A 23,641-nucleotide genomic window follows, 5' to 3' on the forward strand; every position below is an offset into this window, starting at 1 on the left:
ATCGGGGCATTACAGAGAGTGCTGAATTTTTTTTTGTAATGTTCCACCTCCGCATACTGGTGTTATTATTGCTGATGCACTTAGTAGATGCTTTATTGTTTGGGAAATTGAAAATAAAGGGTCTAGTATTACCGTTGATAATGCTTCTTACAATGATGTATGTGTGAAGAGATTGAAAGATGATTTGTTGTTAAGAAAACAATTAAGTATTGGGGGAAAGATATTTCACACGTTCGTTGTTGTGCACACATCCTGAATTTGTTGGTGCAAGATGGTTTTAATGAGATTGGATCTGTGGTTGATTGTGTTCGGGATGGAATAAAGTATTTATGTATTCTGAAGCGCGTCTCACTGACTTTAGCAAGATAAAAAAACAACTCTCTTTGTCTCCGAAGAAGTTATCTCTTGATTGTCCAACACGATGTAATGGCACTTATATGATGTTAGCTTCAACTTTACAGTTTAAAGATGTGTTTTGTAGATATGCTGATATTGATGTTGGATTTCGTTATGTGCCGACTGAATTTGAGTGGAGCCAAGTGGAAGATGTTTGCCAGTTTTTAGGAGTTTTTCATGAGATTACAAATATTATTTCTAGATCTGAATATCTAATGGCTAATATTTTCCTCCCTGAGTTGTATCGGATTAAAGAGCTTCTTAATGAGAAATGCACACATAATTCTTCTCATATGAGGTCTATGACATTAAGAATGGAAGAAAAATTTGACAAGTACTGAGGAGACAGTAATGTGTTGATATCTTTGGGTGCTATTTTAGATCCAAGATATAAAATGGAGCTTATTGATTTTGCTTTTTCAATAATTTATGGTGATGATGAAGCTTCAATTTATGCGGGTGAGATCAAGAAGATTTTATATTATATTTTATGATGAGTATGTCACGAGTTACACTTCTGAAGAGAGGCCTCCAATTGTATTGAAGCATAAACATTCTGAAATTGGAGGGTCTTCAACTTCTAACTCTTTAGGATCTTGTGGGGTTGGAAGCGAAGTTTTAACCGGAAAAGCAAAGTTTCTTATGCATGTGGGTAAGTCTAATAAAGCCCCGCCACAAAAATCTGATTTGGATGTTTATTTGAGTGAAAGTAGATATGATTGTGATGCCAATGCAAACCTGGATGTTTTGGGTTGGTAGAAAGGAGAAAGATTGAGGTTTCGAGTATTGGCAAGGATGGCAAGTGATATATTATCTATTCCTCTAACCACATTGACCTCTGAGTCTAAGTTTAGCGCCGGTGGTAGAGTTATTGATGATCGTCGAGCTTCTATGTCGGTTGATATGGTGCAAATGTTACTTTGTGGCAATGATTAAATTAGAAATTTGCATGGTCTTAAGAAATACTCCTTAAAAAAAAAGGTAATACTTTCTTATTTTTTTATTTTCTAATTTTTCTATGTTAAATTAAATTGATATAATTTTGAATTTTATTACAGGAAGAGTTGGATGCTAAGGAGTTTTCTAACTACAAAGAAATTGATCTTCCAAGTTGAATCATTGAAATAAATAATGTATTGTAATTCAATATATCATTTTTAAATTTATATTTTATAGTTGTATTAAGATTAGCCATTTAATTTTATTTTACATGCATTGATATTTGTATTTATTATTTTTGCAGATTTTCAAAACTAAAGGGCGTAATTCCTTGATGAATTAGCGGTTTGGTAGCTTATTCTTGGTACGTATTTTCTACCTATGGTTTGATGGCGTATCTTAATTTCATGTTCAGGTACTTATTTTCTTCTATTATTGTACTCAATTTATATTTAGATATACAAACATATATATATATATATACAAATATATGCAGATTTTTAGCGTGAAAAGATACGATCATTTGATGCATCTATGGTTTGATAGCGTATCATGATGTTATGTTTAGAAAGATTGTATTTTCATTTAAGTTTGTTTTGGATTGTGCTGGGTTAAGTTTATGTTGGATTGTGTTGGATTAAGTTTGTGTTGGATTATGTTGGATTAAGTTTGTGTTTGATTGTGTTTATTATGTTGGATTAAGTTTGAGTTAAATTGTGTTGGATTTTGTTGAATTAAATTCTTGTTGTTAAATTTTTAGTGGATTGTTATTTATTGTGCTTTTATTCTTGAATTACGATTTTTGCATGTTTTATTACTATTTTTTTTTTAAAAAAAAAAACAAGTGAGACAAACGAGCTCGAACGAGCTCAATCGAGCCTAATCGAGCCCGAACGAGCTTAATCGAGCCCTATCAAGCCGAACACGATCTCAAACATTAAAATTTTTTAACGAGCCGAGCTCGAACACTACGAACGAGCTCGAAAGCTTAACGAAGGAGCCCGAGCCTTGTTCGCGAACATTAATGAACACTTAAAATTTGGCTCGGCTCAGCTCGGCTCGGATCGTTAACAACTCTAAATTCAACTAAATGAAATCCTCTACAAATGATATTCCTTTATGGGATGCACCGATTGATCAATATGGACTGCAACAAATAGATCACTTGTTTCATAATGAATGGGCGGGCCGCAACTAGGATTCCATCAACTTCCTAATTTCTAGGAGGTGTTTATTCCTTCTACGATTCCATATTGCCTATGGTTGTTACATGACTAAGATTGTGGCCTCAGTTTTTTTTTCCTTTTATTGACTTCTCTTGACCACGTCAACTCTCTTCTTGAAACTAAAACCCTTGGCGATATGAAGTATGACTGATCTGAAAGTTTCTATATCTTAAAGGCTCTAGGCAATCATAAAGGACAATTTATTCCTATCATGCTTTTTTGACTTTCTTTTGATCACGTTGGACTTCTCTCTGGGGATTTGATGAACTTGGTAGCATAAGGTTCGATGAATTAGGAGACTTCATCTTCAGAAGCTCTGATCATTTTTTGTGCCAAATTCCTCAAAGCTTTTTCTTGTTTATGAGTTTTGGTCATGCAGCTTTTACTTTCGGGTTCTCATGGCAGACGCTTTGGGCCTTAGGCCCAGGTCCAATAATTTTCTATCTTCATTCACATTCACTATTAAATAAATTTTTTAAAATATTTGTAATTATTATTATTTTTTTTGATAAATTGATTTTTTAGTCATGTTACTGTATCCTTTATCATTTTAGTCTTGTAACTAGAGTCTATCGTAAATTAGTCTCGTAAGTGAAAAATTTTTTTCGCAATTTTAGTCCTCTGGTGTCGGAGATACCTATGTGACATCTATGTGGCTCACCGGATGACACATGTCTCTGTCAAATCAGCTACACCCGACTAATACGTGGATTTTTATTTTTATTTTTAGTTATTTTTAAATTTTAAATTTTCAGTTTTTTGAAAATTTTTATTTTTATTTTTTAAAAAGACAAAATTAAAATATAAATAAAAAGATCTACGTGTCCGTCGGGTGTCACTGACCCGGCGGAAACGTATCCTCCGGCGAGCCACGCGAGTGCCATGTAAGCATTTTCTACGCTGAAGGACTAAAAGTGCAAAAAATTTTCATTTACGTAACTAATTTACGACAAGCTTCAGTTACGGGACTAAAATGATAAAGAGGTTCAGAAAAAAAAATCAATTTAGGGTTTTTTTATTTCCTTTTATTACTTTTTCAATAAAAACATTCATTTTTTATTTTCATGCCGGATCCAAATGAACTATTGTTACCGGAGGGAGTAATATTTTATTAGTGAATGAAATTATCTACGATGCTTTTGACATTTTTATCATTTGTATTTTATGTCTAAATTAATTGTATACGTAATAATATATTTATAATTTATGTAAAAATTAAAATTATTTTGATACCAATGTAATAATTATATTTACGATATCGAATCTAATATACATATTCAATGAAAAACTATATTCAATTGGATGAAAAATATTATTTAAATAAAAAACTGTTCTTTATAATTGGTTACTATAAAATTTAAGATATTTTTTATATTGGATATTGAAAAAATATATTTATACTACTACTTTTTTTATTGAATTGATAATTTTTTTAAATAAATAAAATGTAGGGTGTGTTTTTTTTTATCAAAATAAACAATCATTTGGTAAAGAAATTATTTTTGTGGTGGGAAAACACCACTATATACGCCTTTTAAAATAAATATGGTCGGAAACCCGGTGCCATCATTGTCAAATCTCTGCCCTCTGAAACACAGAAGAAAGAGTGGAGGAACGCAAAAGTAACGGAGATTCGAGATCGATATGGCGTCCACATGTGCAACTATATGCGAAATTCTAATCGCAATCCTCCTCCCTCCCCTCGGCGTTTGCCTCCGCTACGGATGCTGCACCGTAAGCTCCTTGCAATTCGATTCAGATCCCTAACCCTAATTTTTGTTAATTGTTTGGGATTATTGCTTTTTGCAGGTGGAGTTCTTCATCTGCTTAGTTCTGACCATTTTAGGGTATATTCCTGGGATTATTTACGCTATCTACGCTATTGTCTGCCTCAATCCTGATCACATCCGTGGGGATTATTACGAGCTCGCCTAGAACTGTTGTAATTTCTCGCCCCTTCATTTCTTCTGATTTCTGCGCTGTATGTTGTATTGGATATTTCTCATTGCTGTTGTGGAAATGCTTGTTCGTGTAATCTGATCTGATTGCTTGTTTGTTTAATAATATTTGTTCAGTTTGATATTGATTATGTTTGAATTCCAGCGATTTCAGTGGCAAAAACTTACTAAATTGATGAAATGTGTGAAATAGGTAATCTCTTAAGAATTTATCTGGAAAACAATCAAGAATGGATAGAGAAGGATCTGGTGAAATACACACTTAGTTCACCAAATAATAGTGCGTTGTATTAGTAAGAATTTTCTCAAGTTGAAAACAGAGCCAAGATGTGACTTTGTGTATTGGTGCTAGAAGCGGTGAGGGTGACACATAATTCGAACATTCGTGTAAGCTCCTAGAGCACGGTATTGAACTGGAATTTTGCACGAATGTAGATTGTGACATCACTTCACAAATTAATTAGTGTTTCTAGCTAACTTTTTCTAGACTTTATATATTCCAACTACCTCACTATACAACAGCTTAATTAAGTAAATTTTAATGGAATTAAATAACTAAATAGGCTGGTGCAGTACAAACAGCAAAAATTAACAAGAATGATTCATATTAGCATTAAGATGAGTTTTTGCATGCTTGAGGTTGGGTTAAAGCCTTGTTTAGTATCGGCATTTGGTACTAGTTCATGAATTTTTATATGATTGACAATAGATCAGTGCTCAATACATGTGATCCATTTTGGTTTAGAGTTGTTCCATTTCGGTTCTTGTTTGATCATGCAATGTCATTTAATCATTGCTTATATGCCCATATTGTTTTGTTTTCTTGATTCTGTTTGTGTTTTCTATTCTATTGATTGCTTGCATCTAATCGTGCCATTTGGTATTCACAATTCAACCTAAACTTCTGGTAGTGATGGCCTCTTAAGTGTGGCATGCCTTTATTTATTTCTCTATCACCACCGAATTCCCCTCAACTCGTGCGCCACCAAAAATGTTTCGAAATTACTTTGCAACTCACCATTTCATACCATCCCCGCTAGTTTTTCCAGCTTTCCTTCCCCTTCTTCTCCTCCTTGGCTTTTTCTAATTTCACTTTGGCGGGTAGTAAAGGCAACCATATGATATGAGAAACAAATTCTTGCTCGCCCATAGCTATCACCTCAACTCCCTTGCCTGCTTGTTTATGTCACTCTAATATTGCTAGCTCATGAGGTTTCAAGCAGTTGTGGACTCGTGGTTCATAAATAATCTCAATGCCCTTCATTATATACTAAGGTTCGATGAAATGCAAGACATCTTGTGGCGCTTCAATAACCAAATGTTCGTATTATGTATAACATGTTTTTATATAAATTATAATTCGTAGTTGTGTTAGTTAAAATGGTTCATAGCATTCCTTACATTTGTATATAAATTATAAAACAAATTCTATGCATGTTTTTTTAGCATGAAGTGATTTATGCAATCATATTTTACATCTAGTATTGCATGAATTTATGTTAAATTATATTTGTTACATATGTCATTACCCTATTTCCTCGTACTCAAGTGTAATTGAAAACTTTAGGCAAGAAAAACTAACTATTCAAGCCCCGTAAGATGTACCCGAGTTGGCATGGGAGGTGGACTTTTGACCGTTAAGTCATGAGGTAGCTATTACGGTTAGCTAAGAATAACTAACTAATCATCATTTGAGTTTGAGTTCAATAGTAGGGGGGGTGGGGGGGTGAGTGTTGTGCCAAATATTCAATATAACAAATTCCTTGTTCAAATAAATGCATATTATTGATATCATATATAGTTTTCAATAAGAATCATTTCAATGAGGATGAATTGCAATTGCATACAAGTGAAATTGAATTAAACTTAGCATTACAAATTGAGGTTTCCTTGTTGAATTTGTAGAGATGACATTAGAATTAGGTTGGTTTTTTCGGTGTATTTCTACATATTCGTGTATTCATACGTATGCTATTGTTTTGAAGAATCAGGCAAGTATTTCCCGGACAAGAATGTCCGGAAAAGTGTCAAAGCTCTTTCTGGTTGGAACAGGGGAACCTCATGCCCCGCTCCCCTAACTGTCGCAAAAGTTAGGCCTTTGTAGACTTCAGTCCATCCGGCAACCTATATGAAACTCGATTGATGTATATATATATATGTATGTATGTATATTGTCGAGTATGAGCGTTTCACACAAAATTAGGGGATCAGTATGGTCTAATATCTGTACCTGGCCTTGGGAGTACCATGGATACCATTCTCTTTCGACTTTAAGATTGAGATGGCGTAGGGAAAATCGAGTTGCCGTCACTGGAACAACCGAGTCTGTATCTCCGCTACATTTACGGACATAGTTTAAGTTTTTTTATAACTATAGTGTACAAGAAGTATCTTTTTTATACCCTATCATAAGAAAAAGGTTTTGATTTCTCTTTTTTACCATATAGCCTTTTATTATATTTTTATTACAAAAGACAAAAATATATTATATTCTCTCCGTTCGGCTATAAGGGTTATATTTGTTTTTTATGAATATTAATTATTATATCAATATGTAGTACAAAGCAATAAAAAAAGTAAAAAAAAAATTTATTGGTGCCTTATAATACTAATATAATGATAATTGTATAAAAAAATTATACAAATATAATTATATTTATAATATTAAGTACAATGTAAATGTAATATTTACAGGCGGAGAGAATATTAAAAATAGGTGCCAAAATAAATAAATCTATTTTTAGATGGCCGACATAATAACGTGGAAGTTGTATAGGGATAGGTTCGAGGAATGGGATGAATAGTGAAATACATAACTATTTTTGAACTATATATTTATTTAAAGTACAAAAATATAGATGGTAGAATTATTTCTATATATAAAAAAAGATCATTTAGGTTTATTTGATTATTTTTATGAATTGAACAATTAAAATATAAAACAATCATGTGTGTCTGATTTGTAAAATAATGTAAAGGAATATTTTTTTTTTTTATTTGAGATAGATAATTGTGTAAATAATATAAAAATAATAATAAGCCTATAATATATTAATTTTTTGAGAAAAATGTGTTGAATTATTTTGACAAAAAGAAAATATTTGTTTTAATGAATGCTATATATAAGTATTATTATTATTATTACTTAATATATTGTTAATTCATAATGTATTATTTGTAGATTAGTCATTAACCAAGAACAATGGCCCGGTGGCGTGGGACTGTACGTGTGACCATACGGCCGAAGTTAAAAGAATGAGGGTTTTGTTAGTTTTGAAAATACATAGCACTTCTTCTTCCCTTGATAATTATGTCTTCTTCTTTTTCTTTTTCTTTTTTTTTTTCCTTATATCTACAAATTCATTATTTTTATTTTAAAAATAATTATTATTATTTTTATTTCTATTTCTATTTACTCTATTATTTTCTACTAACTCTTTAATAAATATTTTATAATATTTTTATTTAACTTTTTATATAATTTATTTTTATATTAAAATGTTATTATTTTTTAAAATATAGGCTCAAATATAATGACATTACGAAGTCTTAGATGAAAAAAAAAAAGAGTATTTAATATAATATAAGTATATATTATATTTGATATTTTATGTAAAAAAAAATAGTTTTTAAATTAGTATTTATAATAAAAATAAGTATTTGATGAATATGCAAACATTATTAAAAATATGTGGTAAACATGGTATGCTTACTTTTCAATTTTAGTATTTTTACTTCTGGCCTAAAATTTAGATTTTAAGCTAAATTGTGCCAATTTAATGAAGTTCTTAATAAAGATTTCTCTTTACATAAAATACTATTTAAAGTTTAAATTAAAAAATAAAATTCAAATATAAACAAACAAGCTGACAATTGAATTTCGTTTCGTTCTTTTGTGTTTAGAAATTTAAAATTTTTGTTATTAATTATAATGAACTATGATATTGTCATTAAAATAATTATTTTAATTGTTTTCAAAATATTTTATAAAAGTATATATTTATTAAAAATAGTATATAATATTTTGTGCAAATGAACAAATTTGTGACACATTATAAATTAAAGAGGAGCTTTTTGATATCGTTTAATAATTATTCAATATTGATCTACAAGGATGTGTTTATTTTTAATGATTAATTTGAACAATATTATTTCATTTAATAAAATAACTTATTTACTTGAGTTAATGAAAACTTGTAAGTAATCATTGTTAGGTCTATTTTGACATAAAAAATATAGAGGGAAAAGACAAAAGCATGCAAATGTAAATTTAAAGTAAAAATAGTTATTTTGTCTTTAGATAAATTTTTAGACAATGATATTTTATTTAAATGTATTTATTATTATTTTTTTTTATAACTATTGCCTTTATAAATTTATTTTAAAATATAATAAATTATATATTAAATTATCAAATATAAATTAAACATTTATATTTTTAGGACTTGCAATGAGTAAGGTTGATTTGAGTAGAACTGAAAAATGTAAAATTATTTATCTCAATTTCTTTAAAGTTTGGATTTTAGATTTGTATTTTGAAAATAATAAGATTTTGAATAAAATAATATTTGATTTTATGGTTTTAGACGAAAAATGAAAATGATAAATAATGTGAAATCAAATTTGAATCTTAAAGAAATAGTCTCAAAATTTTTATTTTATTTATTTTGATAAGGTGGAACATGCGGCCGCTACAATGTCAGAGGTTTGAACTAACGATTTTACGATAACGATTTACCCTCATACCATTAAATCATTTTTTTTACGGACATGTGTTTTAGGATTTGCTTTACTCTGTTTTAGCTCATCTTGAGAATAATAAAAGTTTTAATTGAAATGATTGTTTAATGTATTGTATTTGTTTCTTTAACAAATTTTTTTAACAAATTTCTCAAAAAAAATAATTTAATATACTATACACATTCATTATTTTCATATTATTTACATAATCTCTATATCTTATGTTAAAAAATTTTCTTCGTACCAAAACGCAAAACAAACACACCCATTTGATATAGAATAAAAAAATTAAAACTACTATTATATAAATTATAAATATTGAGAACACCTTAACAAAAATGTACAAAATATTTTTTTTTTATATATAAATTATAAGCCGGAACTCATATGATAGTGAAACATATACATGTTTATTTTGTCAGTATTTTGTTCACCAATATAAGTATATTACGTGCTATTCAGTTAATACAGTGATGAATCATAAATATTTTTATATTTTAAAATCTATTAAAATTATTTATTTTTTCCTAAAATATTTTTTTTCTTTATTTATTTATATATATTTTGTTTTTTCACTGTTTTGTCTTTACTCTTTGTTCGAAATGAGTTTAAATTATATTTGTATATAAACGAAGAACAATTGCAAATAGTTTACGATATCCTAAATTATTAGAAAATATATTTAAATGGAGAGATTATTACTATTTTCGTCTTATAAAGTATGCTTACTTAGCTTTCTTTGTATTTTACAAAAGAAATTATCACATTTTTGTAAGACAAATGAATTTTTTTATAACATACCTTATCAGTTGATGATGCACATGTAACTTTATTTTAATATAATATGCTGTTTGGGATGTGACCTTTGAGCCTATGCTTGGATTTGTTACTATGTCATAAGAGATTGGTAAACTTAAATGTATTTGGTTTTGGGTTTTAATTTAGCTGCTGGTTGAATATGAATGTTTTGTGAAAAAAATAAATAAATACTTTCTTCGTCCACAAACTAATATTCTATTTTCTTATTTGGGACGTTTAACAACTGTTGTCCTATTCCATTTTTTAAACATAAATTTTATATTTTTACCCTCCATTTATTTTACTTTTAATCTCTACCATACAATTAAGGACAAATTTGACAATTCATGACAAAAAGACAATCACCTAAAAGTGCAAATATACTTTAGGACAATAGAAATTGGACGGAGAAAGTATTATTTAGAGAATTGTAAGATTAAATAGTAAAAAAAAAAAAAAAACTTAGAGAAAATAAGGGGTATTTTTTTTTTAAAGTTTGAATTTTGGTTTAAATAATAATTTAATATAATTTTTACGAAAAAAAATTTAATTATATTTAAAAAGATACCAATTAATTAGTTAAAATTATTAAAAAAAAAAAACTAAAAGAAACAATAGTAATTTGATATAATATATTATTTTGATGTACTTATAAGATCAATAATAAGATGGTACCTGAATACCCATATTCTAAGCCCCGCAGCAATGAGCTTTTTGTACGTTGGGAGCATCGAAAACTCGGAGTCCTTCCAATTTCCTAGAAGATCATCACTGTCAAAAATACAAATTATTTTTGTCTTATAAGTTTCTCAAAATTATTTTGTTGTATTATGACATTTTAGATTATTTTACAGATAATTAAAACATTGAATTGGAATAAATATAGTACGGAATGTTACGATTTGATTGAGAAATATATATATATATATATTAAATAAAATAAGATCTTGAGATAAATATTTTGAAGCGATAGGGGCGGGGAGAGAGGGGTTATTGTTATAGAATGAATAACGATAAAAATAAATATAAAGCACAACCGAACAAACCTGCATGCGGTCCACTTGTACGGGATCCCCGTTGTATTTGCATGAAGGGCCTTTTGTACATCTGGCCGATTATAATATATCTCCGCGTATCTCTCAGTGCAAGGGTCGTAGCCGGAAAATCTAAGATGAATAGGGTTATTCTTGAATTTTAAAGAGCGTTGGCGTAATCTTTTTGAGGATGCCTCGCATTTCGGCGTGTAAATGCTATAAGGATCGATCTCCCCAAATTCATAGCTCATAGCGTAATCCATGGCATCATCGCACTCTCGAGAAGTATTTTGTGTCCTAAAATCACATGACTTTAAGATTCGCTTGTAGGTTTTATCTGATATGATAGAATGAGTCCACCAATATGTCACGGTCCCAATATTATCGTAGTAGTTGTCCATGACAGCATTGCCGACCTGCGTCCACATATATTATGATAAAAAAATACTAATTCGGGGTTTATACTTTTAAAGAAAATCAATATTTGGTGATACAAAAAATAAAATAAAGGAATTAGAGGATGAAATAGTGTAAGAACGGGCTTACGATGAACCCTTTGAGATTGATGATCGGATTGGAACGGAAATATCTTTTGTTATACTCAAGTATCGCTTGCGCTAATTGAGGAACGTAATGTCCTATTGAACAACAAGGAAGATCAACGTCATTACAAAACATAGTTGAATATTTTTAAGGTTTGAATTTGATCTAATATTTTGAATAAAAAATATATATAATATACTAAAGAATAATAAATATTCGATTGTTTTAAGGGAAAAAAAAATACAAATAGTACTAAGATCAAATACAAACCTTAAACACAGCCTTAGGAATTGTATGCACTAATTTTGTTGATACGAAGATAAATTATGAAGTACTCATTTATTTTTGATGCATAATTTAATAAAAAATACTATGTCGATCTTACCTACCGTGTCACAGTTACTATATATACAGAAATTTAGGAGAAAGATGATTAATAAATAATTTAAAATATATTAGTAAAAAAGTAATTATAGTATAATACACATAATTATCGATTAAGATAACTAATTACTTTAATTAAAATAAAAATAATAAAAATAAAAAAATTAAAATATAATTAAAGTGCCTTCTTTTCCTTTTTCTTTTTTTTAAAATGACATTGAGATGTGGGAAGAAAAAACATGACACAAAATGTGGAACATAAGAAGTATATTTTAATAGTAGATTTTGGTACTTTTTGTATGTAAAATTATTTTTCCTCTGAAGTATAAATTAATGTAATAATATTATATACATAAGTGTAAGTTAACAAAACAGATAACTTTAAAATGGGCAAATGAAGTATTATGCAATACTACACTCGTCAAATAATTTTATTTGGTGAGTAAGTTTGTGTAAAATAAAAATTAAAGAAAAAAGTAAAAAGTCTAAAATACTATTGGGATTAGTAGGGTAAAAAAATTAGTGAGATGGTATCATAGTAAATAAAAAAAAAAATGAGAGTAAATTAGGGTGTGTTCTTTTTATTTTTTTCTCAAGCACATTTTTCAAAAAATTAATATATTATATATATTCATTATTTTTATATTCTCTATAAATTCTCCATACTTCACATAAAAAAATTTCTTTCCAACTATTTCATTATTTTTAGTAATTGCATGAGCCCCCACATACACTATAAATGAAAATGACATGTTTAGATGGAAAAACCTTAACTAAAAAGTAAGATTATTTAAGTGGGATGGAAACAATATAATTTATATAAGATATTATTTTATGTATTTAAATTAAAAGTATCGGTGTCGATCATATGCTGAAAGAATTCATTTAGCACAGGTGTTGATAACATAAAATATAATTACTCTAATTTATATAATTAAATACTTAATTAATATAATTATAAATAATATGTTTTTAAACATTAGCACAGGTTAAAATTCAGCACTTAATCTATACTGTTAAAACATACTCCCTCCATCTAAAAAAAATGAGAACATACTTTTGGACACAATTTTAATGAAGGTGTATATATATATATATATTTGTAATTTTTTTTGTCTTTTATAGTAAAATGTAATTTAGGTAATATGATTTTTACTAAATAAAGAAATCAAAATACTTTTAAGGGATATATAAAAAAATGAATAAATTTTTTAAGTGATAGAAGGAGTGAGTGTAAGTAGAATATTTATTACCTGCATAACTCTCCCCAGAAATGTAGAATTCTCTGTACTTATACCGAGGAAATTTGTCCAGCCATTTCAAAATGAAAATTAGAGAATCTCGCGCTGTACGAATCAATTAATATAAATAAAGTATATTATCATTTTTATGAATACAAAATCAAATATATAATAAAATTTATAGACCTTTTTTTCGATTGGAAAAAAAATTTCATGAAATTCATTATGTTTCATTTGGTCGGATGGATTTGAATTTGAAAAAAGGAGCTACCAAATGAAAGGGATTCGGCCGCTCCTTGGCCTTTGGAGATGAGAAGGCATAATGAATTTTAAATGAATGAAATTTAAATAATTGAGTTTGAATTAGACAATGAATTTTAAACTAATGGATTTAAATTATTATAAATTCGAAATATTTTCATAATTAATATTCATTCTTTGATTGGACAAAGTATTTGAAATAAAATGATATAATGAGGATTTGAAATATTAAAAGAGATGAATTTGAAATTTACAATCAACTTTAAACATTTGAAATTCATTGCATTTCCAAGCAAAATTAGTGAATTTGGAGGAATAATTTGAAATCTCTTTTAACTTGAATAACTCCAACCAAATGAATTTTATGAATTTCAGATCTTGTGGTTTTTTAAATCATCATTTTCATATTTCAAATATTTATCTATACCGTATCGTTTTAAATACTTTCTGCAACAGAACGGATGAATTATAATTATGAAGTATTCAAATAGACAAAGTAATCAAACTCATTAATTTAAACTTCATCCTCAAATCCAAATACATTCAATCGAACGACACTATAGAGCATTTTGATTGTTTAATTTATATTAAAAATTTTATTTTCTAAAATATTTTTATTTTCTCATTTAATTTTTCATCTAATTATATTATATTTAACATCATTTTTCCTCATAAAGCATAACATTAAAATATTATTTTTATTTAAAATTTTTTAAAAAAAAAACAAAATACAAAGAACAAAGTCTTATTTTACCTGTTCTTTTATCCCCTGTGTGACGGAGATCAGAAGATGTGTTTGTATATGAATATCCAACTCCAGCCGGAGACTCGAGAAAAAGTATATTTGCGTCTGCATGAAAAAAATAAAATTGCAATTATTTATTATCATTGTTATTATTATTATTATTATAGAATAAATTATAGTAATATAATACCACATCAAGTAAGTGAAATTATACAACTAATTAATAGTAAAATATTAAATTTACAATATTATCTTGTAGGGCCGTTTCGGACTTTTTCTGGGCCCTGAGCAAAAATAAAATTTAGGCCCTATAAATACATGGCTAGAAGTATTTTTAAAATGACATCAGTGACATTGGCTTCGGCTAGACAAGAAGTTTAAGACAACGGTCTGACGATGGTGTTGACTCAAGAGAAAAAGATGGAAATCGAACCGATGACGCTTCGTCTGGATGTTCGAATAGTGAGAAAAACTGAGAGAATGTGAAATAGAAAGTAAAGAGAGGGAGAAAAGTGGGTTTTGGTCTGTGTAGATAGGCGCAAGGCGACAAGGACGTGAAAGGGGGAGGTGTAGGCGACATTGAAGTTCTGTGTCATTAGGAAGAAAAGATTAATAAAAAAAAAAGAAAAAAAGAGATAATTTAATCTTAAAATTAAAATTAAATTGAATAATAATAAAAATATAATATATAAAATAAAATTTAAAATTTAATAATGATAATAATCTAATATAAAAAAAAAAAAAAACATGAGCAGTTGCTCACCCTACTGTTGTTAATAGCCGTCCTTATTATCTTTTATGCTTTGTCATTCGTATATGTATGTAAATATACACACTTCCCCTTTTTCAAAATTTTTACTATTATTTCTAATTTAGAATTGATTAGAAGTTTTGCAAATTTTCTTCCTTTATACTCATTTTTTCATTTTTGTTTTCCACTTTATATGCATTTTATAAAATTATTTTGAACATAAAGGTAAGAGTGAAATTGTCAAAAAAAAATTTTTATTTTTTTATTTTTATTTATTTTCTATCAAATTATACTATTTATAATATATCAAAAGTCAATATATCAAAAATAATGGAACGAAGGGTGACAGCTATAGTTCCGACGACAAATAGTTAGCACTGTGCTGGCAATACATAAAATATGAATTGACAACACATATCTATGTTAATATAATATAAATATAATATATAAATTGAAAATACATAATAATAATAATAATAATAATAATATCATGAATTGATAATACATAACAATAATTTACACTATATATATTACAATTGATATCAATACACGTTGATACTACACCAAATTCTTGGTTCCAGAATTTCTTAACTTCCTTTAGTCTTACCAATAAAATAGTGATGTGTGTTGAGACAAAATATGAATAATTTATTATATTTAGATATATATTATTATTTTTAATTTATATTACTTACTCATTTTTTAAATAAAATAAAATAAAATAAGATTTATATTCAATGTTAATTTATATTCAGTTTTTTTATTATATTACTTTAAATTTTTTATAAAAATATAATAATTATTATTATTATTCTTATTTTTTCAAAATATCTCTATCAAACCTAAATACAAACTTAATACAAAATAAATTGTTAAATTAATTGTATACTTAAATTCAAGTTAGTTTTATTTATGATTTAAAATTAATTTAAAATGAGGTATTGATTTGAGTTATTATCTAAATAATATTTTCATATGATATTTTATTTAAGAGAATAATAATATATTTTTATAAAAAATCATGCTATGCTATGTGAATAGTATTATTTGAATTTGAAATAATAAATGTACAATCATTTTTATACAATATTTTAAGAAATTTTTATTTAATTTTATATTTTACATTTCGTTTAGATAGTAATTCAATATGATAATTTATTTAAAAATATATTTTCACAAATTTTCAAAGAACATGATAAAAAATGAAATTAAGAATATATATAATTTTGAATTAAAAAAAATTGAATATATATATATTTTTTCAATGAAACATCTGAATATCATTTTTTATAATAAAATATATATATTTTTTTGATTTTTTTTTATCATAGTACTATTTTTAATTTCTGTAAAAATACATAATTATTTTCAAAGATATTATATTCAATTATTATTTAAATGAAATATCAATATTAAATTAAATATAAAATAGACCTAATTATATATAAATAATAATTTAAATATATAATGTTTTAAGAGTTTAATTTTTGTATATAATTTTCTATTTTAATTTTAAGTACGATATTTTATATAAAAAAATGTATATATTTTCTTATACAAATTATAAAATAATGTAATAAAAATTTAACTAAAATTGTAGATTTATAACTATTACTATTTTATTTTTAAAGAAAAAAAAATTAATACCTAATTTTTTTTTAATAAAACTTAAATTCTTTTTGTATTTTTTTTTTCTTCCAACATAATCACACTATTTTATTGGTGGGAATAGCAGTAGAAAATTTTAGAATAAAAAATTTGATTTCTGTTAATACAACACATAGAATAGAATAGATAATGTTCGATTAATTTCCTTACGCAGATAAATAAATTAATAAAAATAAATAAATAAAATGAATGATACTTATCCCTATAGACACGATTATTCAAATCGTCTAACAAATAATAAATACTATCAATCTATCTAACAGAATGTAGTATTGATGGTGTGTTTGTTTGGAGGATTGAATTTTTAATCCACTATTCATCCTATTTTTTTCCCCCAAAAATATCAAATCAAACACCTATTTTTCATTTTTTATATTATACTAAAAATCAATTTTACATTCAAAATATTACATCAACACCTATTTATATCTCATCATACAACTATTCAAATTCAAAATTTTTACTATTCAAGTCCCAACTGAAAATCCAAAACCCCGAACAAACACATAGGATCAGGATAATACATATGCATAGGTAAGTTAGTACCTGTGTTCCATGAATATTTGTTTAGGTAGAGAGATGAAGCAGTTTGATTGATTCTAAATGGCCCAATTTCTTCAGATGCTCCATATGCCACTGATGAACATCCTGGCCCTGTACCACTACTAATTAATTCATTCTATTTTTTTAACTTAAATGTATAAATTAAGCAAATTTCGATACTTAATTTCATTTTTGTGTCAGTTAAAAAGGTGTATAAAATTCCCATTTTGCACGTATAATTGAAATTTCCTACATTATTTTCATTGTCGCAGTTTGTTTGGGGGTTTGAATAATTGTATGATGTGATATAAATAGGTGTTGATGTGATGTTTTGAATATAAATTGATTTTTAGTATAATAGAAAAAATAAAAAATAAGTGTTTGATTTGATATTTTTGGGAGAAAAAAATAAAATGAATAGCGGAAGTCTACTCCAATCCCCCAAACAAACACACCCTTAGAAAAATAAATAAATACATAGGACATATATATTGTTGTACATTTTACTTGGAATATAAATATTATGCGTGTTTAATTTAAAGGATAGAATTATAGTATATATGACTATTTTAAAAGATTACATAATTATAAGATTAATTAATATCATATTTATTTTATTTGATTAAATATTGAAAAATATAACAACTATGGATACAAATATTACTAGAGATAAACTAATTCTATCTATTTAAGTAGGATTAATTATTTATTATTATATTGGCTTTAATTAATCCCATATTTTAATACATCAAAATAAACAAATGATTAGATTGAGTAAAATAATACTATTCATCTTAATCATTTAAATAAACACAATATATGTATATATCATTTATCCTCATTATTTTTCATCTTTTGAAATATCATATAATGTTAAAAAACAGCATTCAAATTCACATACTTGATTGTGTATATATAAACAAATTAATAATTTAGATGATCATATGAATTATGATAAATTGATAGTAAATTTTCATGTGATCCAATTTCAATTATTATAAGATAATGGAATTGAGTATTAATTTAATATTGAGTAAAAGTTGAATTACTTGTAAATATGCCAATTAAGAAAAGTTGTTTATGAATTGCTGTTTCTGAAAGCAAAGGAACTTGATCTGCTTATCAATTAATTTATTACTTCACAAATTAATTAAACAATAATGTTATTATAGGGATATCCAACTTTATTACTAGTATTTTTATTTTAGAATCTTTGAAATAAGTTATACCTTTATTTTTTATTATTATTTTTTTCAATTTACAAATAATTTTCTTCATTTCCAGTTATCTTTATGTATACAATTATTAAAAAAATTCAAACAAAAGATTAAAATAAAACAGATAAAAAATTATTTAAATGGTATCATTTAGAAAACAATACGAACAAGTTAAAGGAATTTGGCAGGAAATGGAGTAAAAATACACAGCCAATTTGTTATTTTATTTTTTAAGTCATTCTCAATAAATTTTGTAATTGGTTTTGTAATAAAAATAAACTAATTTTCTCTCAAAAAAATATTTTAAAAATAATAAAAATTATTTCACTCAAACAATATCACAATTCTTCAAAATATTTAATCCATAATTCTTAATAACCAACCAAAAAAAAAAAAATCCCTCTAAAATTCTAAAATACTAAAAGAATACAACCATATTACTATTATTTTTTAAAAAGTAAAAGATATATATTTTTTTGTTTATTTAAGATTTTATTAATTAAAAAATATGTGGGCGTTTTCTTTGATAATTTTAAATCGAAATCAATAATGTTCAAATTTTAAATAAAAAATATAATATTTTCTTTTATAAAATAAAATATCAAAATAATATTTAAACAAAAAACTCAATTCAGTGTTCCATTTCAAATTCCGTAACACAAAAAAATAGAACTAAATTCAACAAAATTTTTGACATATTAAGTTATAATTAAAATTTCATAACATAACCAATTGTGATCATTTTCCTTTTAGGACATAAGATTTATAACCATATATATATATATAAAGAGTTATTGAAGGTGAAGTGAATTGAATTGAAGAATATATAGAATATACCTCCATTGAGCCAAAGGAGAAGGGGTTTGATGGAAGCATTGGAGTGAGCCTGAGTGAGCCAGTAGAAGAGAGCACGGCCGTGTTTCTCACTCACAGTCACATACCCGGAAAATTGCGAGAAATTCACCCGTGGTTGCCCCGGCAGCGCCGTTATCCGCTGCTCCTCCTCTCCCTCCACAAACCCTAACAAAATTATTAATACAAACAACAACACACCAAATCTTGATGCTCCTCCCTCCATTACTACTTAATTTGCCTCAACGGAGGGGAGAGAGGAGGCATATATATATATATATATATATAGAGAGAGAGAGAATAAACAAGTATGGATATAATATATATCTTGAGTTTTTATTATTTATTTATTTTCACATTTTGAATTTCACTATTGGTGGAAATTAAGAAAGAAATAATAATAAAAAAAATTACACAAAAAGCAAAGATTGATAATTTACATTCACCGGTGACCAAATAAGATAAGTTTACTAGTATTTTCGGGTATAAATTACATAGAGAATACATCAAGTATATATAGAAGTGTAGGTCAAAATTCTACCGCTTGGCTCAATAAATTGTATTTTTTATTTATTTATTTTTTGCTGGCCTCCTTGTAACACCAGGGAACTCACCACTGAGTTTGACCAGTGCTCAAAGGGTTCGATGTACAATACCTTTCAAACTTCAATTTGGGTTTCACAACACATTATTTGCAATCCTCACTATTTTCTATACTTTTCTATGAAAACTAGATACAAATTTCGGCATTTTCATTTTTTGGAATACAAAATATACATTTTTACTATAATTGAATTTCGCTACACGTTATAAATACATTTAAATTCACACTTATTTACGTCAATATTATTATGATAAATTAAAATGGAAATGCCAAAAAATAAAAATCTTTACACATAAAAAATATCCACTAGCATTCATTTAAAAATATTAATATTTTTTAAATTTCATATAAAAAGGTATATATATATTTTTACAAATATGGTGTGTATGTATGTACCCGTAAATTTATTGTAAATTGATAATATTTAAGTTAGTACACTTAAGAGGGAGGATCAGGATGACTGATAGTCTAATAAATGAAAATTGATTAAAAATTGTTAGACGATATAAATGATACAACATACTTAACAGTTTAAGTTATGATACACATCATTTATTTATTTACTTACGGACGAGAGTTTACTGACAAAATGTTCATGCCATATGGTATGCTATATAATTGTTATATTAAATACTCTACTGTCCCACTTAATTTATCCTCTTCAGTTTGGGCGTAGAGTTTTAAGTATTATGTAATTAGTTAGTAATTAATACATTATAATTTAATAAAAATAATTATAAAATAAGATTAAGATGAATAAATAGTTTAATTAAAATTAAAAAATTATAAATTATGAATTTTAAAATGTGATTAAAATGTATAATTATATTTTCAAATTAAATGGGAGGAAGGGAGTATTTTTCAAGATTTTAAAAAGAATAATATTATTTATAATATTTTTATTTATATCTCAATCTCTTGCAAAATTGCAACAAAAATGTAGATCCGTAAAGATATTTAACACATTATGCTACCGAATACTGAAAAGTTCCTTTGCAAAATCCGTCACTACATTGGAAGGTATAACCCCTTTCGCAATCGAAAAGCTTTGTTTGCAAATTCCATCACTAAGTTGTGACAAAATGTTTTCTTTGCAATATCTATTACTAAATGGCGAGGGTGTAATCATTTAGTTTTAAAATTAGTAGCCATTTTGCGACGGAATATATTCACTCAGTTGCAACTCCCCATATTAATTTGTCTCAATATAGAATATTTGAAATTCCATTGCACAATTGCGATGAAAATTAAACCTTTGCAAAAAAGTCTGATCTCATTTGAAGAATGATAACATAGAACAAATAAGTTGATGTCGGATCCAATTCACATCAGCTTTGTTAAATCAAAATATCTCACTATAACATTTGATTAGTTAATTGTCGATCTCAACGAAAAAATGTGTTAAAAAGTAGATAGAATTTAGTCTTGTTGAAAGATGTATTTTAATACTTTATGTAAAAAGATTAGTAAAACTTAATCTTATAAAATAATTATCATTTAATTAATAATTTAACTTAAAAAGCATATTTAAGTTATGATTAAAATTTATAAATTTAATGTACTTATTAAAACAATTATATTTAAAATATTATTTAATTTTACAAATTATTTATTTATTTAAATTTATAAAGCAATTTATTTGTTTAACTTGCTGAATTTATAATCTTCAAAATTTTAAACTACAATTGAAAGTAGCTAGTTTGACCCATCAATTAATTTATAATTTGAAGAAATGTAAATTTGAAATCGAACTTTATAAAATTTGATTTCAGTTCTAATTTATCCATAATTTCGATTCAATATAATATACATAAAATTACACAATATATGTTTTTATATGATTAAATATTATGATGTGTTATATGGAAATGTGTGCAAATTTCTTTGGTGATTTATATTGATAGGATAAAATCAGCAAGTCCTATGATTATAAAAAATTAAAAACTCAAATTAGTATAGTGCACTTTACTGAATTAAAATTATGTTTAATTAGAATTTGGTTTTAATTTTTACCATGTGGTACTCATAATTATATATATATATATATACTTTTATAAAAAAAAAAAAAATTCTAAATTGTAATAATAATAATAATAATAATAAAATACACACGCGAACGGACGTAGTCAAGTCAATGTAAAGCTTACTTAATTATTTATCTCAAATTAGTTAGGTTGCTTTAAATGGAATCTGAAGATGACTTGAGAATTCCATCTCTATATGTGCAAGAAAACTAAAAAATACTCCCTCCGTCCCACGTACCATGTCCATGTTACTATTTCTGTCCGTCCCACATACCATATCATTTTTCTTTTTTGAAAAATGATTACATACTTTAATCTCATTTTAAACTTTTTAATTTTATTTTATTTTTAATTTTAATTAAACTAATTAGTTATCTTAATTTTAATTTATAATTATTTATATTATCGAATAATTATTTTCACTAATACATTATTAATTATCTATTAATTACACCCCTCCTAAAATACCGTGTCTACAGTGTAGCAGACACGGTATGTGGGACGGAGGGAGTAATACTTTCTCCGTTTCACCTAATTTTTTTTCCCTCTTTCTATTTCTATCTGTCCCACATAATTTGTGATTTTCTTTTTTGAAAATATAATTATACACTGTAATCACAATTTAAAAATTTATAATTTATAATTTTTTTATTTTAATTAAACTAAGAAGAAGTAAAATTAATAAATTAATAATAAACCTCATATTCGAGGTAACAAAACTAAAACCTCAAATAACAAACCTAAAAGATGATAAAATATAGTCTAGAAACAAGTTTCAAACTTTGAATAGCAAATTCAATATAACTTTGTGAACTTGGTTATACATCTTAAACGTTGAGTGACAAATATGATGATGAGGGGCTGTATGATTCCAATGCAATATGTTTTGACTTTGATATTATGTTAAAACGGTTATTTCACTAAAAGTTTTATACTTAAAAAAATATGTATAATTTATTTTTTTATTTATTTATTATGAAGTTAATTAATATGTAAAATTTTAGGTGAAATGATCATTTAATATTATATTATAATTAAAATATCCACTGTTGGAGTCTCATTGTCTCTTCTTATTCGTATGTATTCTAAATCACTGTTGAGATGTTAATTGAATGTTTATAATTTATAATTTTTTAAAAAATATATTTTACCATCTTAAATATTAGTGTAAATTATATAATACTCTATTGTGTTTTTAGGTAAAGACACAAATATTTTGTATTATATTTATTGCATCAAATCTCTTTGTGTTAAATTAAAGTATGTATAATTACTTTTTCAATTCGCTCAAAGCTGATATTTGGTTATAAAGCGCATACCTAGTTATGTAAATGTTATATAAATAAAAATAGTAAAATATCTTAAATAATTTTTTTTGAATAAAATAAATAACTAAATAATTTATCAATCATTCATATAATAAATTTTTTAGGAGAAACTTTTACTTAATTTTTACATAAAACTAAAAAACAGAAAGAATTAATAAATTATATATTTATTTATTTCATTCAAATAATATTATTTAAGATATTAAAAAATTTGCATAATTACGTACGCATTTACAATTTAACATCAACTTTGAACGAAAAGAATATTTTGTGTCTACTTTGATTTAACAAAAGGAAGTTTCACGCAGTAACAAATTAAAGTACGAAATATTTTATGCATTTAAACTAAAATATAAGGGAATATTATGCAATTTACTCTAAATATTATT

General features: G+C 25.9%; 2 protein-coding genes across 4 annotated transcripts; one reads left to right on the forward strand and one right to left on the reverse strand.

Moving 5' to 3' along the window:
* Window positions 1–4,112: 4,112 nt before the first annotated feature.
* On the forward strand, window positions 4,113–6,958 carry LOC127259349 (UPF0057 membrane protein At2g24040-like). Of its 2 annotated transcripts, none has more exons than XM_051286641.1 (3): window positions 4,113–4,295; window positions 4,371–4,503; window positions 6,511–6,958. In XM_051286641.1, the coding sequence occupies exons 1-2, from the start codon at window positions 4,206–4,208 to the stop codon at window positions 4,494–4,496; spliced, it is 216 nt and encodes a 71-aa protein (XP_051142598.1). In that variant the 5' UTR covers window positions 4,113–4,205; the 3' UTR covers window positions 4,497–4,503; window positions 6,511–6,958. The 2 variants fall into 2 exon arrangements, with proteins under 2 accessions (XP_051142598.1, XP_051142588.1); XM_051286631.1 differs by having other exon boundaries at window positions 4,114–4,295; window positions 6,505–6,958.
* LOC127259338 (serine carboxypeptidase 24-like) lies at window positions 6,471–19,532 on the reverse strand. Of its 2 annotated transcripts, XM_051286610.1 has the most exons (9): window positions 19,282–19,532; window positions 17,231–17,338; window positions 14,275–14,370; window positions 13,272–13,364; window positions 11,638–11,729; window positions 11,104–11,507; window positions 10,733–10,828; window positions 6,750–6,855; window positions 6,471–6,643 (listed from the first exon to the last, which is right to left on the reverse strand). In XM_051286610.1, the coding sequence occupies exons 1-9, from the start codon at window positions 19,520–19,522 to the stop codon at window positions 6,491–6,493; spliced, it is 1,389 nt and encodes a 462-aa protein (XP_051142567.1). In that variant the 5' UTR covers window positions 19,523–19,532; the 3' UTR covers window positions 6,471–6,490. The 2 variants fall into 2 exon arrangements, with proteins under 2 accessions (XP_051142567.1, XP_051142577.1); XM_051286620.1 differs by lacking the exon at window positions 17,231–17,338.
* Between the last annotated feature and the right edge of the window lie 4,109 nt (window positions 19,533–23,641).

Source organism: Andrographis paniculata, unplaced genomic scaffold (assembly GCF_009805555.1).
Source record: "Andrographis paniculata isolate CXL003 unplaced genomic scaffold, ASM980555v1 Contig14END, whole genome shotgun sequence".
NCBI classification, from domain to species: domain Eukaryota; kingdom Viridiplantae; phylum Streptophyta; class Magnoliopsida; order Lamiales; family Acanthaceae; genus Andrographis; species Andrographis paniculata.